The 27,236-nt window shown below is 41.6% G+C and overlaps 1 protein-coding gene and 1 long non-coding RNA gene across 2 annotated transcripts in view; one reads left to right on the top strand and one right to left on the bottom strand.

The window, feature by feature from the left end:
• LOC106949406 (voltage-dependent T-type calcium channel subunit alpha-1G-like) overlaps positions 1-27,236 on the bottom strand; it is a 148,041-nt gene that overhangs the window by 22,474 nt on the left and 98,331 nt on the right. The window contains exon 3 of the mRNA XM_015035638.1: positions 16,456-16,567. Within this exon, the coding sequence (XP_014891124.1) occupies positions 16,456-16,567 (112 nt within the window). The remainder of the gene's footprint in view (positions 1-16,455; positions 16,568-27,236) is intronic.
• Positions 11,226-24,925, top strand: LOC106949407 (uncharacterized). The gene is made up of 3 exons (XR_001425369.1): positions 11,226-12,259; positions 18,316-18,321; positions 24,913-24,925. It is a non-coding gene; the product is annotated as an uncharacterized LOC106949407 (long non-coding RNA).

Below are 27,236 nucleotides of genomic sequence, written 5' to 3'. Positions count from 1 at the left end.
AAGACAAAAAAAAACAGCCTGTTCCGGTTTCCCGACGTTTCCCCGCACCCTTAAAAAAAAAAAAAAAAAAAAAAAAAAAAAAAGATTTAAAACAGCAACACACGAGCCGCTATTTCACAAACCGTCAGACCGTGAAGCAAACAGGTTCCCTCTGCGGTAGTGACCGTACATCACTGCGAGTGTTAATAAGTCGTTTTTGTTTTTTTGTTTGTAGACACCACTCATTAACTCCGTCCAGGTGGAGGAGCCCTGCAGCGAACTGTTCAATGAAGCAAAACCGCCAGAGGAAAGGGTCAGAGAAAAAAAACAAAAAAAAAAAACAGAAACAAAAGCAGAGCAGCTCCGTCTGATCTACGTTTCATCTGACTGGGAAACGGCTTGCACCGTCATCTGGGCACCACATAGTTTCTGGTGAGCTGCTCACTGTATCGTGTCACAGGAGGCTGTTATTTAGACCCTTCACATTGTGGTGCGATTGCTGCTAATAGGAAGCCTGAAGAGACAGGAATGGAACGCTAAGAGACTGGGTACGATATTTGCAAAATGTTTGCACATATCACAAAAAAATTCCAATCTCTACGTCTTAATCTCAAACAGAAATGTCGCCTTGAAGAAATCTCAACATTTGCCTTGAAGATTTTTTTTAAGGCGGATATTTTCACTCGCGAAAAGGGTGATGTACGGAAGAGGATTAAGGCAAAAGATTCAATAAAGTCAATAAAGTCAGAATACTGAGATTAAAATCCAAATTCTGAGATTAAAGTCAGTATAAAACAAAAACTCATGTAATTTTTAAAATTAAAATTTGAATTCAGAGATTAAAATTCAAATTAAAATCTGAGCTATCTGAATAGTCGGAGTTAAAATCCGAATTCTGACATTAAAGTTAGAATTCTGAGATTAGAATCCAAATTCTGAGATTCAAGTCAGAATCATTTGCACAAAATTTGCCACGTTTTTTTTTAACATTATAACGGATCCAGCAGAGTTTAGAGGAATCTTGCCAAACATCTAAAGTCCAATTATTTAAATTTTTTTAAATCAAATTCTACATTTTTATCACCCATCAAACTTGAACTAAACCACGCCTTGTGCTTAAACTAAAATGGTAGTTTGTGATCTTAAACTACCAAGATCACAATCCATCTTGTGATCTTGGTAGATATCAGTATGTCAAAAAAGAAGAAGAAAATAAAACCCACCATGAATTGTGGAAAGCATAAAAAAACATTAAATCACAATAACATCCAGTTAGGAAACTAACAAAGTCCAACTACTGACAGATGTTTCTTCGCCCACCATGACGGGTAGAAAATGAGTTGTGTAAAAGACAGAATAGCGGAGCCATCGTCTGCCATGCTGAGTCCTTACTGACTGCGCCGCTGTCTCCTCTAACTCTACATCCATCCATCGCTGCTCTCCTTTCTCTTATGACAGAGTCTTTCTCTAGAGCTGAGCCGTAGTTACTCGTCTATTTTGCATTAGCCGAATCCTGTGAAGCTCCTAATGCGATAAAGTGGCTTCCACCTTAAGGCTGCAGCTTGAGACACACACACAAACACACACACACACACACACACACACACACACACGCAAACACGCACACACAACTTCAGTGCCATTCACACAACCCCAACAGACGTGTAAGACTAATCCAAAGAATTCACATTATGAACGTCATTTTTGCCACCAGATATTGGTTGAATTAACGGCCTTGTTGCTGAAATGTGCTAACAAATAAACTTGATTGATTGATTGATGGATTAATTTATTGAGTAATTGATTGAACCTTGGGCTGCAGTCTTTTGTTCTTTGTGGTGTTTCACTTATGGCTGCAGGACAAAGAATCTGCACTGCCATATGAAGTATTTACTACATTAAAAAAATTTTTTTTTCTTTTCCTGTGTTGAATGAAAATTCAAAAAAGAGACTGAAATATCCATCCATCCATCCATCCATTTTCTTACACCCTTGTCCCATTGGGGTGAGCAGGGGTGCTGGTGCCTATCCAGCTGTCAATGGACAGGTCACTTTGAAATGTCACTATAAAAATAATGTCTCCTATCACAGGTTTTCCTTCCACTCAACTTTTTGTGAATAAATGTTTTTCATAAAATTCCAATTTTCTGACAAAGATTTTACTTTATTTTTTCCTGTAAGCTATAGTTATCAAAATGACCAAAATTAAAGGCTTCAAATATTTTGCAATAATTCTATACAAGTTTCATTTTTTGAAACTAGTGAACTTTTTCACATTAACAAAATTAGAGACATATTTTTTGTTTTTACACTCAGTTTTGTTATTGTAACGTAGCAAAACGTGAAAATAAAAAGGGTGTGAATACTTTTGTGTTCATATTCCGCCTGCTGATTGGACCGAGGCCAAACCTTCTAATTCACCAAGTCAACAGGCTTCGCTGGCCGGAGGGGGGTGGGAGGGCTGTCCTGGTGGGCCGACACATGGCGACTCGGGCTCTCTAATGGGGGAAATTGATTCTCTCAAACTCGTGTGAGACGTCAGCGGACCGTGAAACATCGTCTGACCTCCGCAGGACGCAGACTCCACTCGATGCCCGAGTGTTGCCACGGCAGCAGCAGCAGGCTCTTCACCAATCAGAGGCTAAGATGGAAAATATTGAGGCTTCCTCAGAGGAAAAAAATAAAACAAAAACAAAAAACTGAAAAATTATTTTGCTCTGTGCCTGTCTGGAGCGTCCGGTTCACTGGCTGCTCGTCCATGTGCAGGGCGGAGGAGCCTAAACGCCACACACTCGCCTCGGAGGGATTTGACACCAGTGACCTGTTCTGAACGGCCCAGAGCTCACACACACACACACACACACATGCACGCACACTACTCTAATTTCTAAACTCTAACTGCATTAGCACACATGAGAAACCGAGGGCAAATGGGAACTTTTTGGGAAGCAGATGAGTATACAGAGAAAACAAAACTGGGGAGTCAATTATATACGACATACTAGAGTCGTTTAAATATGGAAAAAAAAGAGTAAATCTCTATTTTAAAAAATCTGAAATTTTGAGTTTAATCTCAGAAGTTTTCCTTAGTGAACTAGGAAATTTCCGAGCTTCAAATGTCAAAAATTGGCTTAAGAAACAAAGTCAAATTTTGAGATTACGCTCAGAAATTTTCTAGAAGAAACTGGGAAATTTCAGAGTTTGAAAGATAAAGACATTTGCTAGAAAAATAAGAGCTAGTACATTTCTGAGTTTCTACGGTCAAAAATGTGACTTTTTTTTTTTTTTTTAGAAAATTTCTGAGATTAAGTTCAAAATTTCTGAGGTTTTTGGAGGAAATGTACTCTTCTTTTTTCCCATCTACAATGGCCCCAACATGACATCGCAATTATACACCTTTCCAAGAAGTCTTTCTCCACTTGAGACAACCGACGTGATTAATCTTTGGTATTGCGCAACGTTATCATTTAATCACCATGAGACAAAGCACAAAAAGACAACGTAGCCAAAGGGACATTTAAGACAAAACACAAAAATACCCCCTCAAAGTTTTTCTACTTCTATGAAACATTTTCTGCACAAGCACTTTAGCGCTCCTTATTTGGAATCTGAAGATCAGATCCTTGGGCTCCAACATCGATTTCTTCGTGGTTTGCCAGAAATAACTTGACAGGCCTGATATACGACTTGATCAAAACTTTTTTGGAATATCTTCTTTGCCTCAATATTGGCTTAAATGCTTCACCAAATGTTTTGTGTAATGCTGTGAGTTTCACTACTTCCACCACTAGAACCGTTTTGTTTGTCGAAGGTTCGTTTCAATTCCACGTCATAAAACTGACCTGTTTGACCTGAAAGAAGCGTAAAAAATGTCCTGGTGTATCCAATTAAAGGTATAAAAATAAGGTTAAACCATAAGGTGGGTGGTTATACAACATCCTGTGGCAACCTAGACAGAATTACCCAAATAAGTCATTTCTAATACCTTCTACTGTGTTTTTCGGCTTTATCCGTTAATCCATGCCAGTACAGAAAGTTCTCATTTCATTATGTGCTACAAATCCTCTGTATTTGTTGCAAACAAAACATGGTCGCTGCTGCCAGATATGGCAAAGCCTTCACTTCCTGTGCTACCAGACAGGCCCTGTAAAAAAAAAAAAAAAAACACCAGGCACGGAGCGCGGCTCGCAACATCAGCCGCTGTAAAACGCTTCACACGATAAACCATGTGGACCCAGGTTAATCGCTACAGAGCGCAATTAGGGTGAACGTAGAGATGCCACACGTGTCCAGAAGGCCATTTGCTCGCCGAGTGGCCATTAGAAACGCTTTTTTAAAGATAGGAATCCTACAATAGCTGGCCTTTTATGTGGCAGGACATGAGTGAGGGTGGGGGGGGGGGCGGTACATTCACAGCAGGGCGTTGTAGGTTAACGACTATGGACGCAGAGGACAAACCTCCGCTGGTTACGGCTTTATCTGTTCGATGCACAAATCGCTCTGCGCCGGTGATGGAAAAAGCAGGACCTTCTCTGTCTTTCTTATCCATATTTCTACTCTCGCCTCTCGACACCAACATCTAGATGGGATTCCTGCTGCACTGACTGTGAGCTGCTGGCATTCTTCCATCTCCTCGTGCAGTCGACCACAGACTTCCATCTCTCCCATCTTCTTCTTATCTTTTCTCCCACTGCCTCCTTCTCTCTTGCAGGGAGTGGTGGGGTGTATCGCTCCCTTACTAGTGTATATTACGTCTCCCACAGTGGATTGGATGTGTGCTCGGCGTCCATGTGAGAGTCTATGGGCGGTTTGCATCATTTTTGTTAATGCTTACCTCACCAGGGTATTTTTTTTAGCCAACTCACTGACATAGACGCAGCCTCGCCAAAGACTCCACAGCCCTTAAACATGTCCACATTGTGTGACTTTATATGAGGGTAAAGTGGCTGAAAAGTCATACGTTGTTTTCAAAATGTAAAAAGTGCCTTGTGGATTTGCATTCAGCCCCTACTACACTCGCTGTGGTCTCTTAGCAACTTCTACACCATGTTTGCTGTGTCCCCTACACAGCTTTTGGCAAACTGCATACAAGAGTGCCAATAGTTGAAGGTGGGTACACTTTCCGCGAAACCTAAGGGTGATGGACTGGATGTGGTTCAACTGGGAATTAATGTTGCAACATTTGTTTAATTTTCAGCTGGCCGGACTTCACAGACTTTAGAGTTTAGAGTGTGAATGCACCCTAAGATGATGTTATCCCAACCTATTATCTCTGTCCCTTTCCCTTTTTCACAATTATGCACTAATTTGAGTCTAGTACATTGAAGCTTGTGGTTATAAAGCAACAACACTTAAAACAGTTCAAGTAATTTGAATTTCGTTAGCGCAGACAGATAAGACACATCAGAAATCCTTGTTCCCTCCGTCCATGTTGCTGCCCTCTAACCTCACACAACTCCCTTTCCATGTGTCTTCCTGCGTGAACGCCCATGTTCCCTCTCACATTGCCTGAGAGCGAGGGTAAACACACGTGTGGACCAGGCGCTCAGGCATCAGCCGTGCTTTGTTGCGAGTTGCCGAAGCGAGTGCTGACATTGCGTGGCGGTCTCATCGCCTCCCGGGCGCAGCCTTTATGCTCTAAGTGCTCTTAATCACTAACGATGAGAGCACTTAAACACTCCCTAATGTCGAACACTCGAGCGTCAAAGCTATTAGATGCAGTATGGCACCCAAGTGTGAAGTCCGGCAGCTCTGGCCGTCTAAACGCAAGCATGCTCGTCGTTTATGTTTGGAGGGGAGAGAAAAAAACCCCAACAGCAACATGTGTTTTCACATTTAAGCAGACCTGCTGTTGGGGAGAGATCACAAAAGGATTTTCTATGAGGCTGCCAACAAACATATTGATGTTCTGCATGAGGCGCAGAGGAACCCTTTGACCTCTACTGATTTGAATGAGAAAAGTTTCTCGTTATAATGAGATGCAAAGCGATAATGTTTCGAGATTTATACCTCATTAAACGCAAGATATGCTCCAATTTAAATGAGAAAGCTCAAAACAGGAAACGGCAACACCTGGTGAGACGTTTGAGCGGCGTCTTGAAGATGGCAATCTGTTAGATAAACGCGATTCTATGTCTCACCAAAACGATAAACTTTTTTATTGTTACAACAATATGCAGCTCTTATGTTTGTTTCCTAGCTCTGGCACTAAAACGTTTCATTTTGAGACTATTTTCTGGTGATCACAAATGGTTTATTATTAGGTTGACCATATGTGAGTAGATTTTTTTTTCTACTTCTGAATTCACCATGCTAAGCGCGAACACGTCATGCTAATAGCAAAGACCCCCAATCCAAAGAGGGCCGAGCATATTCAACTTCTACTCTTCTCAAAGTGGACATCAGCCGGACACATTGAGGCAAAGGTCAATTTTTCGATGGAGAAGAAACATGGCAAGGCGCCCAGCTAGCTCAAACTTGCAAGCATCCATCCGGATTGTGGGAATTGAAGAAATCACAGGAACTGTAGGGACTAAACTATGAAATCTCAACCGTCCGTGAACAATGCAGCTCACAGAATACAGCCAGTATGTAGGAGCCTTGGAAGTTAGTGTGGAAAGAGGAAACACTGAACTTGGAAGTTCTTTGAAAATAATCTTTTTGCTATTCACAGCTCAGTGATAATACCATTAAAAAAGAGTGAATATTTTACCTATTGTACCTTAATTAGCTTAAGTCAAGGAACAAGGTACATTTGGAAGTAATTAGTTTTTTTTTTCTAAAACAGTGAGTCTCTTCTAAAGTCCTCGACTTTACAGGAACCCCACTACAATTGATTGGCGATGGAGACCCCTGCTTTACAGGAAACGTTACTATTGCTAACCATGCCACTCGCTATTAACTCACTAAGGTTAGCCATCTCTTTAATCGTGTTGAATTTGCTCTGGAATAACTATCCAAACCTGCTCTGAAATAGAACTCATAAATGATCATTTCAACATCTAAAACCTTTCTGACAATATGAGAGATGCAAAATAACTTATTTTAAGTGTTCCAAAATATTTGATTGTAGATTTTGATTTCTGTGTGTGTTGCGGCAGAGCTGTGGAGGGAAAGTTGGAACTAGTTTCATTATGTTTCCACTTCTCTGGCCTCCATACTAGTTGAATAAACTTTTATTAAATGAGTAAAATTGAACAAAATTAATTTTGGGGGAGCAATAGCTTCAAGTTTTTCTAGCACAAGTAGCTTGCTTGTATAACCTTAAAAAAACATTTTTGTCTCAAAAAAGCACGAATCACAATATGGGCAAAACTGCTCAAACACTAACAAAAAGCCACCACATCAACCATTTATGTGTATTTTTTTAATAAGGAAATATGATTTCAACCTCGCATTCGGAGTCTGGATCCAGTCCGAACTAAATCATAATATTCTTGATATTTGATGTTCAGCTCCTGTGAGTAAAAACTTTGTAGAACCGCATTTAATCTTTCGGGATATGTCTGTTCCAACTTTCACATCTGCAGCTGGAATGTTTAATGAATCTGAGCAAAAATGACTTTCTTCTAAAATGCGAGCCAGATAATTTGTCTGTAAGTTAGAAATTCAAATCCTGTACCGTTAGCACTCAGGCAGAAATTAGCACATTTAAGGTCTAATTTTAAACTCTAAACAAACTCACTGGAAACTGAGCTTTCAGTGAGTCAAAATCTGAAGAGTTTAAGACTACAAACACTTTCACTAGACACTAAGTGTTTGTGTGGAGGATTAAAGGCCATCAATGCAGACAACACCGTCAGCCGTCAGATTGGTTTTTGACTGAAACGGCTGCCGTCGATTCTGAGAAAACCCTTCCCCGTGCCCTCTCCCTAAAAATAAATCACAGCCACTCTCTATGCTAATTTTGCCTGTCACAAAGTCTAAATGCCATTATCATTGGGGTCAGGTGCTGCCATTGCATGCATAAACGCTCGTGCGCAGACGGGCGGGCGGACAGCCGTAAGTGGCGGTAAAGGCGGCGTACGCCTCATGTGGTGAGAACAATAGACCAGGCTAACTGTAAATCTGCCAGTCAGGCCCAGATCTACTCCTCACAGGTGGAGGGGAGATAATATTGTGGGCTCAATCATGGCCAATTCAGCACACACAGACACCAGCTGCCTGCGACGTTTCGTCAAGGCGAGGCCACAAACGCAAGTTTAGAGGCGCGGCGCTTTCCACAGCGGCTCCTCTTCACGGCAGCGTTCCCACTCTCCAGACTGTCTTCTCTGGGTGTATCTCTCTAATCCGCTGTTCAAACAGTACTGACAACGGCTTTATTAGCTTTCGGCTGACATCACATTGTACTGTCACTGCTTGGGTGGTAGGGGAGTATGAGCTCTGCTACTCAGAAAGGAATGTGGCTTCTTTGAAATGTGTCCTTCTGGGGTAAAGAGAAAGAAAGAAAGAAAAAAAAGAAAGAAAGAAAGAAAGAAAGAAAGAAAAAAAAGAAAGAAAGAAAGAAAAGAAGAAAGAAAAAGAGGGACGATACAAGTTTGGCACTTCTTTGAAACTTCTCTATCAGTCAAACCTTAGCTCATGCCTTTACTTTCTTCCCTTGGAGCTGGAGAGCTCTCTGATGTGTCGTCTTCTGTATCAAACATATCATCCAAGGTCTGTTTGCCAAAAGGGATAAACTGTTAGAAGGAGGATTATAGCTCTGAAAAACATAGCAGTAATGCTATATTTATTTGGTTTTTTGGCACCGGAAAGGCTTGTAAAGATCGGAGAGTCTGTTAAGAAATGGGTTGTTTACATTGACTGTTGGACTCCTGGCTCTGACTACGTCCACAAAGAATCTGCAACTGTCTCCTGCTGCATAGAGTCCAGCATCACAACCCGAGTTCAGTCACCGGTTTCAATCGAATTTTTTAATTTTCACACGGCGACTCATTAACCAGTAGGTGCAGTCAGGCGAGCAACAGAAAGCCACCGGACCCAACGATCATTAAACGCGTCATGATAACAATCTGTCGCAAAATTGCTATTTGAAAGGGCTTGAAATAATTACAGCAGAGAGTTTTAATCAGTGAGGTCATCAGATCTGTAAAACCAAAAACAACAGTAGAAAAAACAAGAGCCAGAAAGGAGAAGAAAATGTTGTACGTGCTGGTTACAGTGTACCGCATTGTGAAGATCAAAATAAAACTGGTTGTTGAAGACAACGTTCAAAAGAAAAGGGGAGTTTGATTAATAGGTTGATTGGAGGAGCAAAGAAAGATTTTAAAAAATGACTAAAATGACAGTTTCAAATGGAAACTAAAACCAGAAATACTTTGAAGATGATGGAAAACTATCATCTGGATGGATCCAAAGACAAAACGGTCACGACTCAGCCAATAGTCAACTCCAAGGTGACCAAAGGACGTGGCTAAAACCTGGGAAATCCTCAGGAAAATCAGTTTCAGGTCTTTACAGTCTGAATATTTAAAATTTATTGAAAATTGGTTTTCACTGAATGTCTCAATGGACACATTTCATAGTGATGGAGTGCTGGTGAAGCATTAGTGGCACACTGACCAGACCAGTGGGTTTTCAAAAGACTGTCTATGTATTGTAAAAGTTAGAATGTGTAGCAGATTGTATCAGCAAAATTACTACATCTTTCATGGACCACTTGTTAGTTTACAAAGCACTTTCATCGTAACCTGTTTAGAATATATGTGTTTTTTTTCCACTGTACTGTTTTTATTAGAAAAGCACAAACAGAACCCATGTCTATAAATTAGCTGGTAGCTAGAAGGCCTGTGTAAAGGGCAACGGTTGCTTTGTGACATTGCTTATGCTTGGTTCCTGACCAAATACATCTAAACGGAATGAAACAAAGCCAAACCAAGCTAACAGAAACAATACCAGTTCTGGGAAGGTGTCTGCTCTGTGAAGGGAGACAGATCACAGAATAATGTGTGTAGGTCGTGTGCCTTTACCATCTCTATAGATGACAGCGAGATTGAAATGGAGGAAGCGGGGCAATTACTAACAGCGTGTTTAACCTTTGGGCTGCAAGCTCATCGGAGCTCCGCAGAAGAGACTTGCCAAATTAAATCACATCTCATAACCTGGAGCAGAGAAGTCAGAGAGCGTGGAGGGGCTCGGGCTGCCGTGGCAACAGCAGAATCCGAACCCCAACTCCTCAGATCCTTGTTGTTGTTTTTTTCATCTCAATGCCTCCTGTTCTGCACACTGACCGGTCACATTCTGTTTTCCTCTCTTATCATCTACCTTTCTCTTCAAACTTCTGTTGTCTTATTTTACTAATGCTGGTCTTCTTTTGACCATGGTGTCCAGCATTCTTCATGTACTGAGGCATAATAGTTTGGGTTAACCCACATAATTAGCTTCAAACTAAATGTTTAGTTCGAAGCTAAATATTTGGCTTGTTAACTAAATATTTAGTATGAAGCTAATTATTTAGCTTGCTAACTAGATATCTAGTTTAAAGCTAAATATTTAGCTTGCTAACTAGATATCTAGTTTGAAGCTAGCTATCTAAATATAACAGCTAAATATTTAGATAGTTAGCTCCAAACCTTTATCAGGAGTCCCCCCCCCCACGCCCCCCACCCCCACCCATCATTTGCACGTTCCAACATTCAAAATGTCTAAATAGGATGTCTCCTATTCAGACACCTCCTATTGCTAAATAGGAGATGACATCTAACTATTTAGCAAACTAGCTATCTATAGTTAGCTTAACATTTTGGGTTTAGCTTGGAGCTAAATATTTGCTTCAGGAGGATTCAGGGGGAAAAATGTTAAAAACTCAAGTCCTTCTCTGTATAAACTATTCAATGTTGCATACTTAACAGTATTCATATTGTGAGCATCTGTTTCACTGTCTCTGTTGTTTAATTGTTGAAGGATTTAATAAACATCAACATTTAAAAAAAATATTTAGTTAGCGAGCTAAATATTTAGCTAAAACTGCATCAGTTATGGCTAAATAACATGGTGAAAATCTGACTAACAAATGAACCCCTTCATTCTTCTCTTATGAAAGACTAAATAAACCAAATTCTTGTTAACTTCTGACTGTGTAGCTTAAAATGTGATTCTTTGCGTTTTGACATCTGCATTATCAGAACCTGCAATAACTTCTTTTGCAATGTGAGCTACATTATTGAACTTTGGTCTGACATGTACCAATGACCCCTGTCACCTGTTCACCACTGTTCTTTCCTTGGAGCCAGTGGCGGTTTCTGATATGGGCAACATGGCCAACCGCCCAGGGAGGCATCTTGTGGGGCGCCCCGACCCCTCTATAGAACCCTATAGAACAGTAATATCTCACAAGAGCTGCAATTTTCGAGATGTCATCTCACCATAAAGTTTGTTAATGTCAATTTCACTCAAATCCTGATGCTTGCCTATTGTTCCTACTTGGAACAGATGAAATCAACTTATTAAGATCAGTTTGGGGAGCAGATAAAATTATCCAATAGTCTACTTAGTCAGTTCACCTAACTTTCACTGTCCATCACAATCCTTCAAACCCACCCTCCCTGACGTCACCTCATCCCTCCTCCTGCTCCTTATCCCATCACCCTCATCCCTACTTTCAATTCTCATTCTTCATCCACTCCTCTTTGTTCCAGGTTGTGGTTAGAGAAAAGACCGTTGCTTGAATACTGCACCCCCACACTGAGTCACCACCATCCAAACCTTTATCAGGAGTTCGTTCCCCCCACATTCCCCTCAATGACACATCCCCACGTTCAATCCATCCATCACCTCAACCCCTTTCTTCAATTAATCTTTATACTCACTGTGGTTGTTGGTAGAGAAATGACTTTGGAGGAAAACTTGTTCTCCTGCTGCTCATTAGATCCCACTCACTAACTTTTGCCACAATGAAGAGATAATGTGTGTTATTCACTGCAACTGTAACTGCTATTAATGTCAGGCCTTCCTTTGTTTTTCAACCCCCTACTTTCAGCTTTTCTTTCAACGAGTTTCCTTTCCTTCAATGTTGTCATATTACACTCTTTGTTTTTAAGTGGTCGCTCCTTTTGTGTCTGCCTTTCGTTCTCTTGGCGTGGGGCTGTACAGCAGCACGGTTGGTAGAGATGTTACCTTGCGGAAAAAAGTCCTAGGTTGAAATTCCAGCCTGCGGTCTTTCTGCATGCAGTTTGTGTGTTCTCCCTGTGCATGTGTGGACTCTGTCCGGGTACTCTGCCTTCCTCCTACAGTCCAAGAACATGACTGTTATGTCAAATGGTCTCTCCAAATTGTCCTTAGTGTTTTTTCCCGTCTTTCTTTGTGCTGTCTGGTCATGTCTAGGGAATACCTTGTCCCCTGCCCAATGGCTGCTGGAGGTACAAGGACCAGCGGGTACAGACAACAGATGGATGGGTTCTCCTGGCATCCCGCTCACGAGTCTCCGCAATGCATGTGCTGCGTTGACCTTTCCCAATGACGATTAAGCTGATCAATAAACTCTTGATCCGTCTGCATTCTCTGGATACTCTCCCAGAGTGAGCTGGAGAGTTGGCTGGAGGGTGGGGGACGGTGGGGGTCCCTTCTAGACCTGTTGTCCCTGCAAGCCAATCTCAGGGAAATGAAAAACTGTGGTTGGATGGATTTTATTCTTTCTTTTCATATCTTTCTTTTCCATCTGTTGCCATTCCATTATCTGTCCTGCATTTTTCCAGTTCATTCTCTCTCCTCTCTCAATTTGTTGTCTATTTCTACTAGCCATTAATTTAACTGTTTTTGTTCTTTCTACTCTGTTCACGTTTTGTTCCTACCAACTCATTATTTTCCTTGTCCAATTTGCCATTTCAAAGTTGTCTTGGCAAATATTTCCTTCAAAAATTCCTTCTTTTTTTCATTGTGTTTCCTTCTTTTGCTCATTCTGTTCTGTTTTCCTTCTCGTTTGATTTATATCCTCTCCCCTTCTTTTTCCATTTTCTTCTTTTCATTCCCTAAACATTAAGTCTCACTTAATTTCCTCCTATTTTTTTCTCTCCAAAGAGTTTTGATTTTAATTTGTTTTATGCTACAAGCCATCCCTTTCCTTTCTTCTTCTTTGCTTTGCCCTTTTTTCTTCCTCTCAAAATACAAGTCCATATTAGGTAAAAGAGATGGAAGTGGATGCATCTATCTTCTGGAAGATTGAAATAAACATTCGACTTAAAATGCGTCAAAGACTATAAACGTTTGGACCACTAAAACTCAATCTAATCCCAAAAAGAGAGCGCAGAGGGAGGTCTGTTCTCTCCCAAATGACAGAGGTTTCTCTTTTTAGGACGAAGCTGCTCATTCCTCGGAGTCAGCGGACGAGAAAATAGGATGACTTAGTTCTATCTATTTGGAGCCACTTAGCGAGCGCCTCGTCTCTTCGCCGCACAAGACGAACGGCATCGGAGAGAGCTGATGTAGCCCCGCCGCGCCTCACTGCTCGGATCCCTCACCCGATGCCGAAGTTATTTTCCTTCTCTGTATTTCACAGTACAAGCATCAGTGTGTCTCCATTAGCTCTTATGGTGTTAAAGAAGGTCGACAAATTAATGGCAACGCCCCCGTGCGCGACACTGTTGTTTGTTTTCCAACTTGGATAACGAAAAAGGAGAGGACTGCAAAAAGGTCAGGAATGCTGGAAAACGTTCGGAGAGAGCAGTTCTCTCCCCAGAGTTTCCAGTCTCTCTCTGAGCCCCGTCGACTGTTTCGCGTTTGAACAACGCGCGCATGGGCTTGCAATGGGCGATGCAAACGTGGAGTTTTTGACGTTGGCGTGTCTGATGCCGTTCCGTGTTTAGAGAGTTTGGATGTGTTCATCCCAGTGGGAGGGTTTTCAGCTGGTGATGCTTGTTTTATTGAATAAAGACTCATCACGTGTGATGTCGTTACTTTCATCAAATAATGAATTAAATCTCAAGTGTGAAGTGAGCACATTATCAGCTCATTTATTTTTATGTTCCAAGCTGATGACTGCTCAAAGGTTCAGCTACAGTGGCTTGCAAAAGTATCTACAAGATATTTTTTCACATTTAACCTCCAAACCTTGGTGTATTTTATTAAAGGATTAATAATGTGTGTTTTCCAGCCACCTGCTGCCATTTTATTGCACAATCAAGTAACTATACTACCTTCAGTTGTTATAAAAATGCCGTATATATCAAATATGAGTTAAATAATTTTGACTTCATAATTTAACGCTTTATAATTAGCTTGAAAACTGCAGTTTCAAGGCATCTCAAAGACAGTGCTAGGTCCATCCAGGCATTTTTCACAGCTGAATGGTTGTCACGGGAGATTAAAAGATTTGTGAAACGTTCATGAAAGAATCAAGGCACCTCTATAGGTATGTTTTTGATGAGGTAATAACATTACAACATGATATAAATCTCAAAAAAGTCGATTTTACGTATTTGTGAAATGGCAGAAAAACTAAACATGGCACACATTTACATAGCCTCTCAGTACTTTGGAAAAGCATCTCTTGCAGCACGGAGCTTAAATTGTTACCTTTTGATCTTATTAAAGCTTCTCGTTCTTCGTCAGATTGTGGTCAGAGTGCCACAGATTGTGATTTAGGTCTGGACTTTGATGAGGACATTCAACCAAATCGATACTCTGTGATTTAAAACTCAGTGTTCAGGTTCTTTGTTTTCCTTCTTGTCGTATTTAATCCGTAGAACTCCATTGGTTTTCACCAGCTTTCCTGTTGCTTCTGATGAAAAGCAACCTTACAGCAATGATTCTGCCACTATGTGAATATGTTTTGACGTATCCCGTTCCAGTGTAGTTCTGGGTGTGTCTTTAGTGCTTTTGTTCCCCTGGAAGGCGAATCTGTCCTCTAGTGTCAAGTCTTTTGAACCCTACACCTGTACCTCTGGTCGACTATAAGTTTTCCTCTCAACAGATTTCATTTAAGGCAATCAGCGCAAAGGAGACAGAATTAATCTGCAACACCTTTTTGAAAATTATGCATAGTTTTTTTTTCCTATTTCAAACGCTAATAAAGAAAAGGAAGTGATTCGAGGGGTATAAGTATGCAGTTTTCTTGATCATGTCTGTTTTACCCATCACAGGAATTGCTACTTAAGCAGAGTTACATAGGGCTCAGTGTTAGGTCTTAGCAGAAGAAGTTCCAAAAGAACATAATCAAGCTAGACAAAATGAAACACATCACCTGAATAACCTCAATTTGTCTGAAGAGGCGTGTGTTGCAGAGTGGTGGTGTGAGGCGCAGGCGATGAAGGCATTTTCCAGGCAGCTAGGGGTTTCACAAACTGCTGAAATGGAGTAGCACTGTGGGAAATGTCAGGTCAAGCTTGAAAAGACATAATTTGTCCCACCGTGGAGGAAATCAAGAGGGCCTTTGCCGCTGCTCTGAACAGGCTGCTGGGAGATTGCTTTGAGGTGGTAAAGCCTCTGTTGCTTACAGTCATGGCCGACGCTTTGGGTGGTGAAACAAATGTCTATTTTTTGGTGGTGGGGGAGGCTTTTATTGCTATGGATTTTTTATGGTAAACTGAACATACAAATGCATCAAACGTTTGTAAAGATCTACATTTACAGTGTTTAGCCTTTTTTTCTGGATTCTGTAATCCTCATGGTGACCCACCCATTCTTGTCTGATTAGCAGGTGAAGATATTCAGTTTGTTCTGTTTCTACATCCATTTTTTGAGAATTGACTAGAGCTTCATGTGGTCACTTATGTGGTTAAAACTCGGGAAGCTTGCTTGTCACAGATCCAAAATTTCTGTCTTCATGTCGCTGGATCTGTGGACAAAGATCCAACGCTGTGAAGGAAGTCATTAGCGCGTCTGTTAAAAATGTCCGTTTCCTGGTGTCGGGATGTAGGCAAAGATAGAGAGACATTACTGATCGAGGGAACATGGAGATTGTGATTGTGGGCTATGGAGGTCAAATATTACTGACCAAAGAACCATGGAGACTATGCATGCATCAATTTCAACTTTTACCTTTTCATACAAAAGAAATAGGTTTTCCCGATGTTTCAAACAATGAGGAGGAATTCATCGTTTGTTTTACATTTCTGTCTCAAGGTCCTTCAGCCGAAGGTCTCTCCCATCTTTCGCCAATCCAGAGCCGTTCTGCAAAACCATCCAACCCCGTTTCCCAGAGCCCACTGTCCTGCATGCCTTAGAGATTATCTGCTCCTTCATACATACACTTCATACAGATGATTGGATTAACCCTATGCCCTATAACCCATTTCCTAAGCGTGCCATTGAGGACTGCAGAAGCCTTTTAATGACTTGTTCCTTTTCAAAGAACATCTAAATCAAGGACAGTGGGCCCTTGGTGCAAGGGTGAGGGGCCACGGCTGTAGATGGCCCTGATGTGATGGTGGCCAGCTTGTTTTCTTCTTCAGTGTTTGCTAACACAGTGGGACATATTTTATAGCAAATTGGTGTTTTGCACCAGTAACAAAACACCGTGAAAGAAAATTTAAAAGGACTTACCTGTAGAATTTTGCAGCGCTCAGAGTCACAGTTGATGTCCTCGCAGGGATGAAACATGCCCAGTGTCACGCAGTTCAGCAGGATCACCAACATGGACGCTCGTTCGAACCATGTGGAGGAGGGCGAGTTAAGGAAGGCAACACGGCAAGATGACAACAGCAACAGGCAGACACAACAAGTGGCAAACAGAAGGATGCGTTTCCTCCAGCGACCTCATTATGCTTGCCTCGCCTGACAAGCGGATGCTGGTTTACCTCTTTCGGTACAGTTTGAATTCTAAAACTGTTTTTGAGAGCAAAATGAGCCACAGGAGAGTCAGGACAGGGGGGAGATGCAGGGGGAAGAAACCCACCTGTGGCTGACACTGCTCCCGTTCCGCACCGTTGGGCAAGGATCTGCTAGGAAGGCGTGCTGGTAAATGATCAAATTGTTGGCGAGGGAAATGGATAAGTAGATAAAAAACGATGTGAGGCACAACAGAGGAGCACGCCAAGAAAGTGGGACAAATTCGATAGCGATAATGTCAGTCAACGTGGGGTCGACGAGGAAGGGCTTAATATGGTTAGGGCTTAAACACAACTGTGACACAAACGAATGAGTTGGCTATAGAAAGGAAAAAGAGGTTAACACTACACACACACACACACACACACACACACACACACCAGAGCTGCACACCTACATCCAAACATTTATCCCGCATATTATAGATTGCTACTGAAGCTGCAGTCTGCACAAAGCCTGGTTAACAAGGTTTGGCGCGATAGACAGTTTGTCATCCTTTTGCGTGTGTGTCGGAGTGTGTGACGCGTGACCTAAAAGTCATAGAGGAAGGTAAATGTGTGCACACTGGCCAAGAGGAAAAACGACCTGCCGGTCTTTTACCGCATTAGCCGACACATGATCATTTATCTCGCTAAGCCGTACTGAAGATGGGTCAGCTAGCCTTTTGCTAGCCCTCCGTTGTATTGTAAGACTAAATGAGCCATTATGTTGTATTGCAGCAGAATTCAGGGGGAGATAAATTCACCTCTAAGGGATTTAATGACCTAAAAGGTTGATCTGAGGAAAATGACGAGAACTTGACCCCCATAAAAATACCTTCAGCTGCCCAGAACTTGATTTGAAAGTCATGTAAAATCACCTACTCATAAAGATTTTAAAGGAGAAGTCAAAAGGTAGCCAGAGAAGAATAAAAGGTTAAAAGAGTCTCCATGGCTCTATGCAGCTGTCTTGGCATCAGCTTTTGTTGTGTTGACAGTCAGTCAGAATTACCATTTGCTGGCCTACGATAATAATAACCTTCATTTAACCACATAAAATCCCTCGTTGAAATCAGGTTTGGACTATTCAGTTCCTAAGTGGTCATATGATCAATGTTAGAAGGGTTTTGTACAGTTTCAACTAGTTCATATAATTCAGATTCTAAGTCTCCAAAAGAACAAAAGGATTCCCAAAGCTCAATTTGTATCTCAAAGAGTTCAGTGTAGAATTACCCAGTTAAGCTTTGATCAGTCTAAGTGCTATAGATTTTTAAATCAGAAGCAATCGAATAACGTCTAAGTTTTCTAACGTTAGCCATTTAGCTTAAGACAAATAGAGAGCTTGAAAGCAGACGCTAGCTTGCATCGTTAGCCGTCCACGGTAGCATTAGAGTTCTTTCAAATCAAATACATCATGCTATCCTGTCAGTGTTTTGTTTTCACATCGGTACCTAGCATGTCACAAAGAACTGTAACTGGACTCAGCTACAGTTGAGCTAACCGTCAAACCAGGATGTATAGTTATATTACTACTTCAAAAAAGAAGTGGGAAACAGATACAGGATGTCATAATAATAGCTTTGACTGATTTAGCAAGTATGTGGTGGTTGGAAGAGAACATTTTACTTCACTTATTTAGTCTGCATCAAGCCACCAGGTCTTATTAAAGCCCAATGAGCCACATTTGTAAAATGGCGCATTCAGCCAAAAAGGTAAATTGGTTTCACAAGTGGAAATCAGACCGTGTCCATTAAATACATTTCCAGCAAATACTGTAAATCGAGGGATGTTGGGAACGAGCTGGACCCATTACCAGACAAGCATCCAGGTTAAAGCAGATACATGCTGATTAAGGGAAACATTAAATATGAATAATCTGACTAATTTAATCAATATGTCTTCCTCTCCTGCCTTCGCTCTCTTCCTCTGCCTTCCCAGCTGGCGGTCTATAATTAAGCAAAAGAACGGGGTGTTTCCAAGTGTTCTGCCCCACTGTTAAACCCACACCCACCCACACACACACACACACACACACACACACACACACACACACACACACACACACACACACACACACACACACACACACACACACACCTTCATGGGTGTCAGCATGCCAACAAGTGGTGATGCCCTGAGGGATGGATTCAATTAGAAGGAAGATGCAGAGGGATATGCCCTGTCAAAATCTGAAAGCAAGACGGCTACACGCTCCGCTCCCTGCAGACACACACGTTCAGAAGTAACACAATCAAACTAATCAGCACCTCAAAACACACTCTGTGTTCTGCTCCCTTGGGTTCTTCTCGGCTCTCACGCACTTTCGCTCCGTCACGCTCACGCGCACGCAAAAAAAACATGCACACAATTAAAACCTCTTTCTTCTAGTTTAATGAAGGGAAAACAAAGAGGTAGCTTAATGTTCTACCACTGATTTCCTCTGATTTTCATCTCGCCGTCCACCAGGATTCAAGTGGAGGCTGAAGCCAAGTGAAGTAAGGTAACAGAAAAGTTGGATGTTAAAGATAAAGACTAGACTCGTGCTGTGATGTTTTCTTTGGCTCTTCTTTTTTTCATGATATCCGGGGGGTGAATCCTCAGCAGGCAGAAACAGTGCAAGGGCAATCAATACCGGCGAGCCGCTCCGAATACTTATTATTCATTGTGTTTACGAGAACTCTCGCCGGACGCCGTTCTGCACTCGTCTCCACCCCGTTTCATCACACGCAACACCGTCTTGGCTTTTGAAACATTCGTCCTCTTAATCTTCGCCTCTCGCCAAAGATGATAAGGTTTTACCAAAAGCTGCTGAAAACATTTTTACTATTCATTCATTCTGTCGGGTAAGAAATTGAATCAGGTTTTTTTTTTTTCTTCCCCCACATTGCTGAGAACATCTTTCATGTGATGATGGACCAACACAAAGAGTGTGTAGTTGTGAAATAGTAGGAAAAAATAATCAGAAAAGTTCAAGATGCATATAGAGAAACTGACTTTTTGGCACTTCATGTTGAAAACATCAGGATTTCAACTGGTTCTTTTTTAGATCTGTGTTTTGATTGGATCAGCCAACATGGCATTTCTTTTTTTGGTGAGCCACAAATCTACACAGAACCATACAGTGTAGATTGTACCATACATCTGTTGAGATGACATCGGAAACGTAAACCATGCTTCCATGCTCTAGAGATGTTTTTGCCTGGTAACCGTCTCACTTGTTCAGAATCTACATTTTCAGATGTAAACTCTACCATTGAGTATGCTAACTGGGACTTCTTGTTTTTTTTTTTTGTTTTGTTTTTTTGCTGTTATTGCCAAATTCATCTCCAATTGTTTGCTGCGAAACTTGTATTGCATGCCTTAAGCTTTACAGCTTATAGGTAAAGGTTAATGGACATCAAGTGAAATATCAAGACTGATGCATCACCATCATTTTTCTTCGTAGACTGACATGGTTGAGTCTTCGAATGAGTTCTATAAACGGGGTTCTTGGTAACCGGTACCTGGCACTGAACAAAACACCTGCACAGACAAGTGAATTCAAGCCAGTCCATGAGCAGACATGTGCACATTTATGTCGGATGACAGTGACAGATAGCACATTACAAAGGGCTGCTGCAGTCACATTCAATATTTCATGAACATCCTTTCTCTTTCAGTTTCCACCTTTTTTTAACCCCCCACATCCCTTTATGGCATGTTCAGCACTCTTTCTGGAAGAAAAAGTTTTATTTTTGTCACCCTACCTCCATAATGATAGCGGGTAAGGCAGCGCGGAGAGAAAAGTGAAAGGTGAGAGCAAAGAAAGTCCTTTGAAGGGTTTGGAGAACGGAGGGATTGACAGGAGAGGAGCGGTACGCAGCTGTCTTTGACTATCTTACTTCCTGTTTTGCTTACCATCACATGAAGTGGTGGAGGTTTTGGGGCTTTGTAAAGTTTTCAGCATTCCCCTCCTGAGAGGAAGAATTGGCATCTAGTTGTCATGGTACTAAGACAAGGAGTGAAGTTATTGTCAGCGTTTCCTCTAACAGCCGTTTTGGAACCATCTGAGGGATTTCTTGCAGTAAAGCAACTAATTTTATGTACTGTCTTATAATTCCACTAAGCAAATCTTCTAGAATCAGTTTTATTCAATGTTATAATCCATCACCAGTAGGTGCTACAAATGAAAGGTGTTTAATCACCAGCAAGTGTAAACAGCACAATAAAAGCAGAGCTTTGTCGTTAGCTACGTTTCCACGTTTAGTTGCGCAAACTGGAAATACGAAAATAAGGAATGTGTTTCGTGGAAACATGCTAATTTAGAAAACAACTCATGTTTTTCAAAAAACGGTTTTGAGCTAGGATACGGTAGTTTTTCAAAATTCAAAATTAGTGTATTTCACAAAACTGCAATGGAGACACGTTTTTCGCATCAACCGAATCGCGTGATCAACGACGGCATGTGACTGCTGGCAGCCATGTTGTGATGACTTCCTGAAGGCGGAGTTTCAGAAAGAACAGGAGTTGCTTAAAGAGACGGAGGCCCAATTTCAAGGTGTTAAATTACAAAGTCAAATGTATTTTAAGTCATGTTTGAGACAAACAGTGTTTTTATAACTGAATGTAACATAGTTACTTGATTGTGATATAAAATAGCACCATGTGTCTGGAAAATACAAAATACTGCCCCTTTAACTGTAATCTTAGTTGTAAACATTTACTTTTGAGTTTGAGTTGAACAAACCCGTCCCGCCGTTAAAGAAGAAAGCTAATTAACAGTCTGAATGCAGTAATCTTCAGGGCATGTTGGACTGTCCTTAAAACACCCCTGAAACAACCCAGCATGACATACTGGCATCTGTGTACCGCAACAGATGTTAAATTGATGTTTCATCAAAATTCCGTCAGGGGCTTTGAGCTTGTAAATATGTTGCCGCGGAGGAATGCCAGGAGGAGCGCCTCTGAGCCCCGCGGCCCCCCGTGTTACGGCGAAGCATCACGGCTAACTGCGTGGAAAATCCTGCTGGTGTAACGCAGCGTATCCCAAACCGCCCGCTGACAGGGCTTAGCAGCAGCCCTGAGTCAGGAGCTGGGGAGTTAAGGAGGTGGAGGAAAATAGTGGCATATTGTTGTGTTGGCTGTATCAGTGCATACCATATGAGAGGAGGGGGTTGGAGGAAAGAAAAGGGAAGGAGAAGGGAGCGGGGTGAGGGGGTGGGGATGCAAAGAACGGCCCAGAGAGCTGAGCAGGGAGGATGGATGTGTGTGGGGGAGGAGGGAGACTGAGGGAAGGGAAGGTGTGATACTGAGCATTCGGGAGGAGGAAAAAAAAAACGAACACTGAGGGATCGACAGGCGAAATGCAAAAAGTGGAAGGCAAGCAAAAAATAGGAAGCGCGAGCAAAGTAGATAAGGCTGGACTCTCATTCATAATGGAGTTTTATACGGTATATTCCACTGCACTGTGGTGTGTAGGGGAATGTATCGGCAGAAGGGCAGGTGGGGGAAAGATAACTGGCCAAACAACTCTGTGGGCGGAAAAGTAGGGGTAAACACCATTAAACTTTTATCAGCTTTTATTATTGATAAATGTATCTCCTCACTCCAAGATGCTATCCATTTACCAAAAAAAAATTAATAAAATAAAAGACTGCAACTTTGTTTTCCCATCTCCCTGCTCATGAATATGGATGCGTACAATCCACCAACTATCACACTGACACAATAGGGTCTCTCAGGAGGAATTATGGGAAGAGATCAATTTTTATGTGAGAGACGTGAAAGAAAAGAAGCGATTTTACAATCTCTTTTTATCCCACGTAGCCAGAAGGAATCCTGCTTATCGTCCAGAATGCCCTCATGTGGATACAGAGACCCAGACAGTTTGTGCGTTTTTATATACGAGTTGTACTTCTATATCATCTCCCACACACACACACACACACGCACACACACCTCTCTCATCAGCTAGGAAGCACCCCTGTATCTTGCCACTGCGGGCTGCGAGTTGCTTAGCAACGCTGGCTTTCGTTGGGGAAGCATTAGGAAGTCACATTTCGGTTGCTGTTGAGTCTGCAGCCGAGGCGACGAGGCAGAGTTGTCGCAAAATGCCGAGCGGAACTTTGAAGACCTGTGACGGGGCGAGACGTTCACTTCAAAATGCGCCGTGGGACGCAGGAACTGAGGAGAATGTGACTTCTTATCTCGCGATCGGACGCCCGCTTTGTCACCTTCGCTGTACGCCCCCTCAATCCGTGGGTTTTCAAACCATCAGCCCTGGGGGTCACATGGGTCCAATGGGAAGAGAGGAACGGCGCGTGACCAGAGATGATCTTTTACCTGTAAGAAGTCATAAGCCTCTGATCTACCGTGATGGGAGCAGAAAATGATACTCTGCTATCCTGTTAAATGCCAGCAGGCCAGCGTGTGAAAGCCAAAAAGAAGAGACGAGCTGGCTCAGTGATGCAATTTAAGGAAATATCTCTCCAGTCAGCGAGAAGGCAGGAAGGAAGACAGTACTGTACCATGAGGCACCCCGGATGGATTACAGTAGCTGCTGGCCGAGCTTCATGTATGCTAATTGTTCCAGTGTGATTTTATGACGGGCATTCTGTCATTGTAAAGGCTAATTGGCGCTCATTTAAGACTGGGAATTTATCTTCGTTTATGCTTCTTTATCATAAAGTTACAACTGTGTTGCTCTAAAGACTGTTGGTGACCACATTATTTTACTAGGTTTTTGAGATGGACAGTGTGTAGGTTCTTATGAGCTACCAAAAGGTGACCGGCATCTTTTGATGCCACATTGCCCTGAATTCCTGTTACAGAACACACAAGTATCAAAAGTATGCAATTAAATTGTGGGGGGGGGGGGGTTTTGTCCAGATGACGTCCAGCATGAATATCTTCCTTTAAACTTGCCAGCATGGATGCCTGGTTAGGTGATAATTACTCCCCCATCTCAATACCACATCTCTTAAAACCCAATGCATCTCTGTGCATCATTCTGTCTTTGCTCAAGTCATGGCCCTTCAGCAGACTTCTCCCAGTTGCGCCATGCCATGTTTTTTTCTCTGCTATTGCGACAAACTCCGTTTTTTGTTGCTGTTTCGCTGATGCAAACATTCATGCTAGCAGTCCCAATTTGCAAAGGCAGTAAAAGCTAAACATAATTCTGAGGACTTCTTGTCTTCTGGAAAATAATCAAAAGCAAGGAAGTGCTCTCAGATGTGGGGCAGAGAAAAATAGTTTACAGTCCCAGTCAGGTAACGCCTATTAAACACAGGAGACGCAAACTCCCCACTGACAGCAATTGGCAAAAAAACAATGCAAAGCTTGCTTAGGCCAAAACTGACAGACATTGTTATTCTGCTATTAGTATGTCTTCACTCAATCATCAAGAGGCCAGCTCAGAAACAGTCATGGATCCCCCAACACAGTAAGACCAGAGCTACAAAATAGCAGAAACAGATTTCTCTTAGACAAGAAATATTGTATGTTTTATTTCATTATCATGGGAGTTCATCACACACCCAACCCAACAATAAAACTGTATAGCAATGCCACTGTTTACTGTGAAGATAGGATTTTACAATCCTAAAGTTTATAGCTTAATGGCAACATTTTTCATTGTCACTGAAATAGACTTCCTGTGAAGATATTTGTTTTTGCTTGGCCTTTCATTATTTGCTGACTTGTGGAACTGTCTAATAATTTTAAAAAAGCACTGGGAATATTACCCTTTACAACCTTAAAAGTTGAACCTGTACAACTAATAAACTCAACTGCTGCAATCAAATACAAAAATACAAAAATGCATTTGGAATAAACCATAATGCAGTTATGCAAAAAATACTTTTTAGTTTCTACTTAATGATGCACAAAGTACACTCCTCCAGCTAGCGCAGCTCAAACAACTCTCCGTTAGATGGAATCTGAATCCCTATGCAATGTTTCCAAGTCGTGTTCATCTGTGTTATCTACACAAGACGACCATTTGTGTCAGCAATAGACAGATCGACAAAACAGACGCAGAGCCATAAATGTAGATTAAATAAGAAGCACAGAACCCAGATTGACATTGAAATGTGAGCACAAAGAAACACCCGAGGCTACGAAGTTCTGTCAGGACTCTGAATTTGCAGATATGTGTCTGTCAGACAAGTTACAGCGCTGAATCTGTCATGCTAATTGACAGAGATGTACCGGCCAGTGTGTGTGTGTATCTGTGCAAGCTAGATAGAGAGAGGCTCTGTGTGTGTGCATTTGTTGGTGAGTTGAGGTGCTTGATGGTCCATGTGCCTTTGAGTGTGAGAGAGAGCTTTAACAACCCCTGGGAAAAAGAAATCACATACACAGACAGTGCTGAAGACAAACTCCAGCAGAAACTGATCTAATGTGTGTATGAATACTGTCTGAGCGCACGCGCACACACACGCACGTACACACACACACACTCACACACATGAGTTGGAGTTCGAAGAAGCAAATGAAAAGAAAATGGAGTGTCAAAGGTAAAGTTCTGAAAGGGTGTTGAAATTTTACAATATTTCTTGTCAAAATGAAGTCTGAATCATGAAGCAAAATCCAGTTTTATCTGTTATCATAAGGACAATTTATGAAGGTGAGTGGTTAAAACTTGGCACCCTGTACGGTAGACCCCGGTGTTCACTGGGGTTAGGGACCAAAGCCGCCCGCTAACAGCTAATACCAGAGAATCCCTCAATCAAATGCCAACAGCCAACATTGTAATCAATGTGTATTAATACGCACAGTGGAAAACGTCTTAGCACTGCCAAGGAAGCTAACATCTACAGCTCCACTTTTGGTGGAACAGCAAATCAGTGCCAGGGGAAGTAAAGGTCACTTAGCAAATGCTAGGCAATAATAGTGTGTCAATTAGCATTATGCCTAAGCGTTTTCCTGTGCTACCTTTCTTTTGATTATTCAAGATATGCTCTCTGCAAATAATTTGTTGAAAAATCTGAATTCTGAGGCAGGGGTCTGCTATATCTATGTTCAAGACTTTTTCTTTGCTTTTTTTTTTTTTTTTTAATTAAACAGGAAGAAGTAGCGAGCCAAGCTCTGTTTTCAGAGATTGAAAGTTGATTTAACATTATAAACGTCTGTCCGTTGTTTTTTTTTCGTTTTATTCGTTGTTAGCTTTAGCCTCTGTGACCGGCTAATCTGGATATACTCGAAATGCATGGGATATGGGAGTAGTTTAAAATGTTGACTGCTTACAACCTTTTAGCAGAATCTCATTTGAAAAATCTTAAGCTGTCCAGCTGAACAGAAAAGGTACAGACATAACAAAGAAATATGACATTGAATTAAACAAGCTAAAGTAATGAACAGAAATGGAGTCAAAATGTTATTAACTGATCTGAAAGCTCTGCTATGAGAAGATTTAATCCTTGCCAGAACATTTAATTTTTTACCATCAGAACATGGACAAAAATGGCCAAAAGAAGGCATTGCTGAAGGCTAATATAGTCGTTCCAAACCACTGGTTGGACTTTAGAGTGATAGATGGGATAGAGATTATGCTAAATGAGGCCAGAGGTCAGAGAACGTTTCAGTTCCTAAACTTCTCATTAATTAGGCAGACACTCATTCGGTTCCTCAGCCCCACTATCTCTTTCATACACTCACCAGGCTGCCACAGCTATAATTTATTTATTCATTGAGTCTATTGAGAATGCTTTTCTCATTCCAAAATTAGCACAAACACGAAAAAATGAGCACTTGAACATATCTGCATATAGCCATGTGTTCAAATCCAACAGAAAACTAATTGGCCTCCGATCTTTAGAGGAGAGAGAGCACAAATATTGTGCTGGGCTTGACAGGTTAGGAAGAGGTCAACTAGCATAGCAGTGGAAGCAAATAAAAGCTAAAAGTGCAGAAGCGGGAGATCAAACCTCTCGTGAAAATAGGCAAATAGAGGGGAACTGAGATATTAGAGGGAAGAAATGAGGCTCAGCGCCAGAACCAGCATGATTAAAAAGAGGTCAGGCTAATCACGGCAGCTAATCTGTCCCTGGAACAGAACGGGCTAATAGGGGGGAAGTTAGCCCAGGCACGCTACTGTAGTCTCCACGAACACACAACTGCCGGTTGGGATCTTGAGAAGCTTTAATAGAACAGGATGTTGATTTTTTTTGCAGATACAGCTCAAAATTCGCAAGACTGAGAAAAGCAAATTAGCAATCAGTGCTAACAGCGGGAAAACATTCTGGAAAGTCGTGCAACAGCGCTGCGCACACGAGGAAAAGCTTATATGAAATTATCTGGAGACACTCAAAGACTATATACGGTCAAAGGATAATTGAGGCTCACTCCACCATTTCTGTACTTTAGCCAACACCTAACTGGACATGGAAGTTATGTTTTTTTTTTTTCTTTTCCAACATTCAGGAATGGCTATTTCACATTTCTCAAACAGATACAGAAAATCAAAGGTTTTCTCTCTGACTAAGAATGAGGTTGCGGTTCTCAACTAGGAAAAGTTATCAGGTATCTTAGGTGTTGACT

This window comes from Poecilia latipinna, unplaced genomic scaffold, assembly GCF_001443285.1.
Source record: "Poecilia latipinna isolate Pla-1442-1.1 unplaced genomic scaffold, P_latipinna-1.0 Scaffold341, whole genome shotgun sequence".
Lineage (NCBI taxonomy): Eukaryota > Metazoa > Chordata > Actinopteri > Cyprinodontiformes > Poeciliidae > Poecilia > Poecilia latipinna.
Note: the sequence above shows the minus strand (reverse complement) of the source record. Positions and strands in the feature narration are given on the sequence as shown.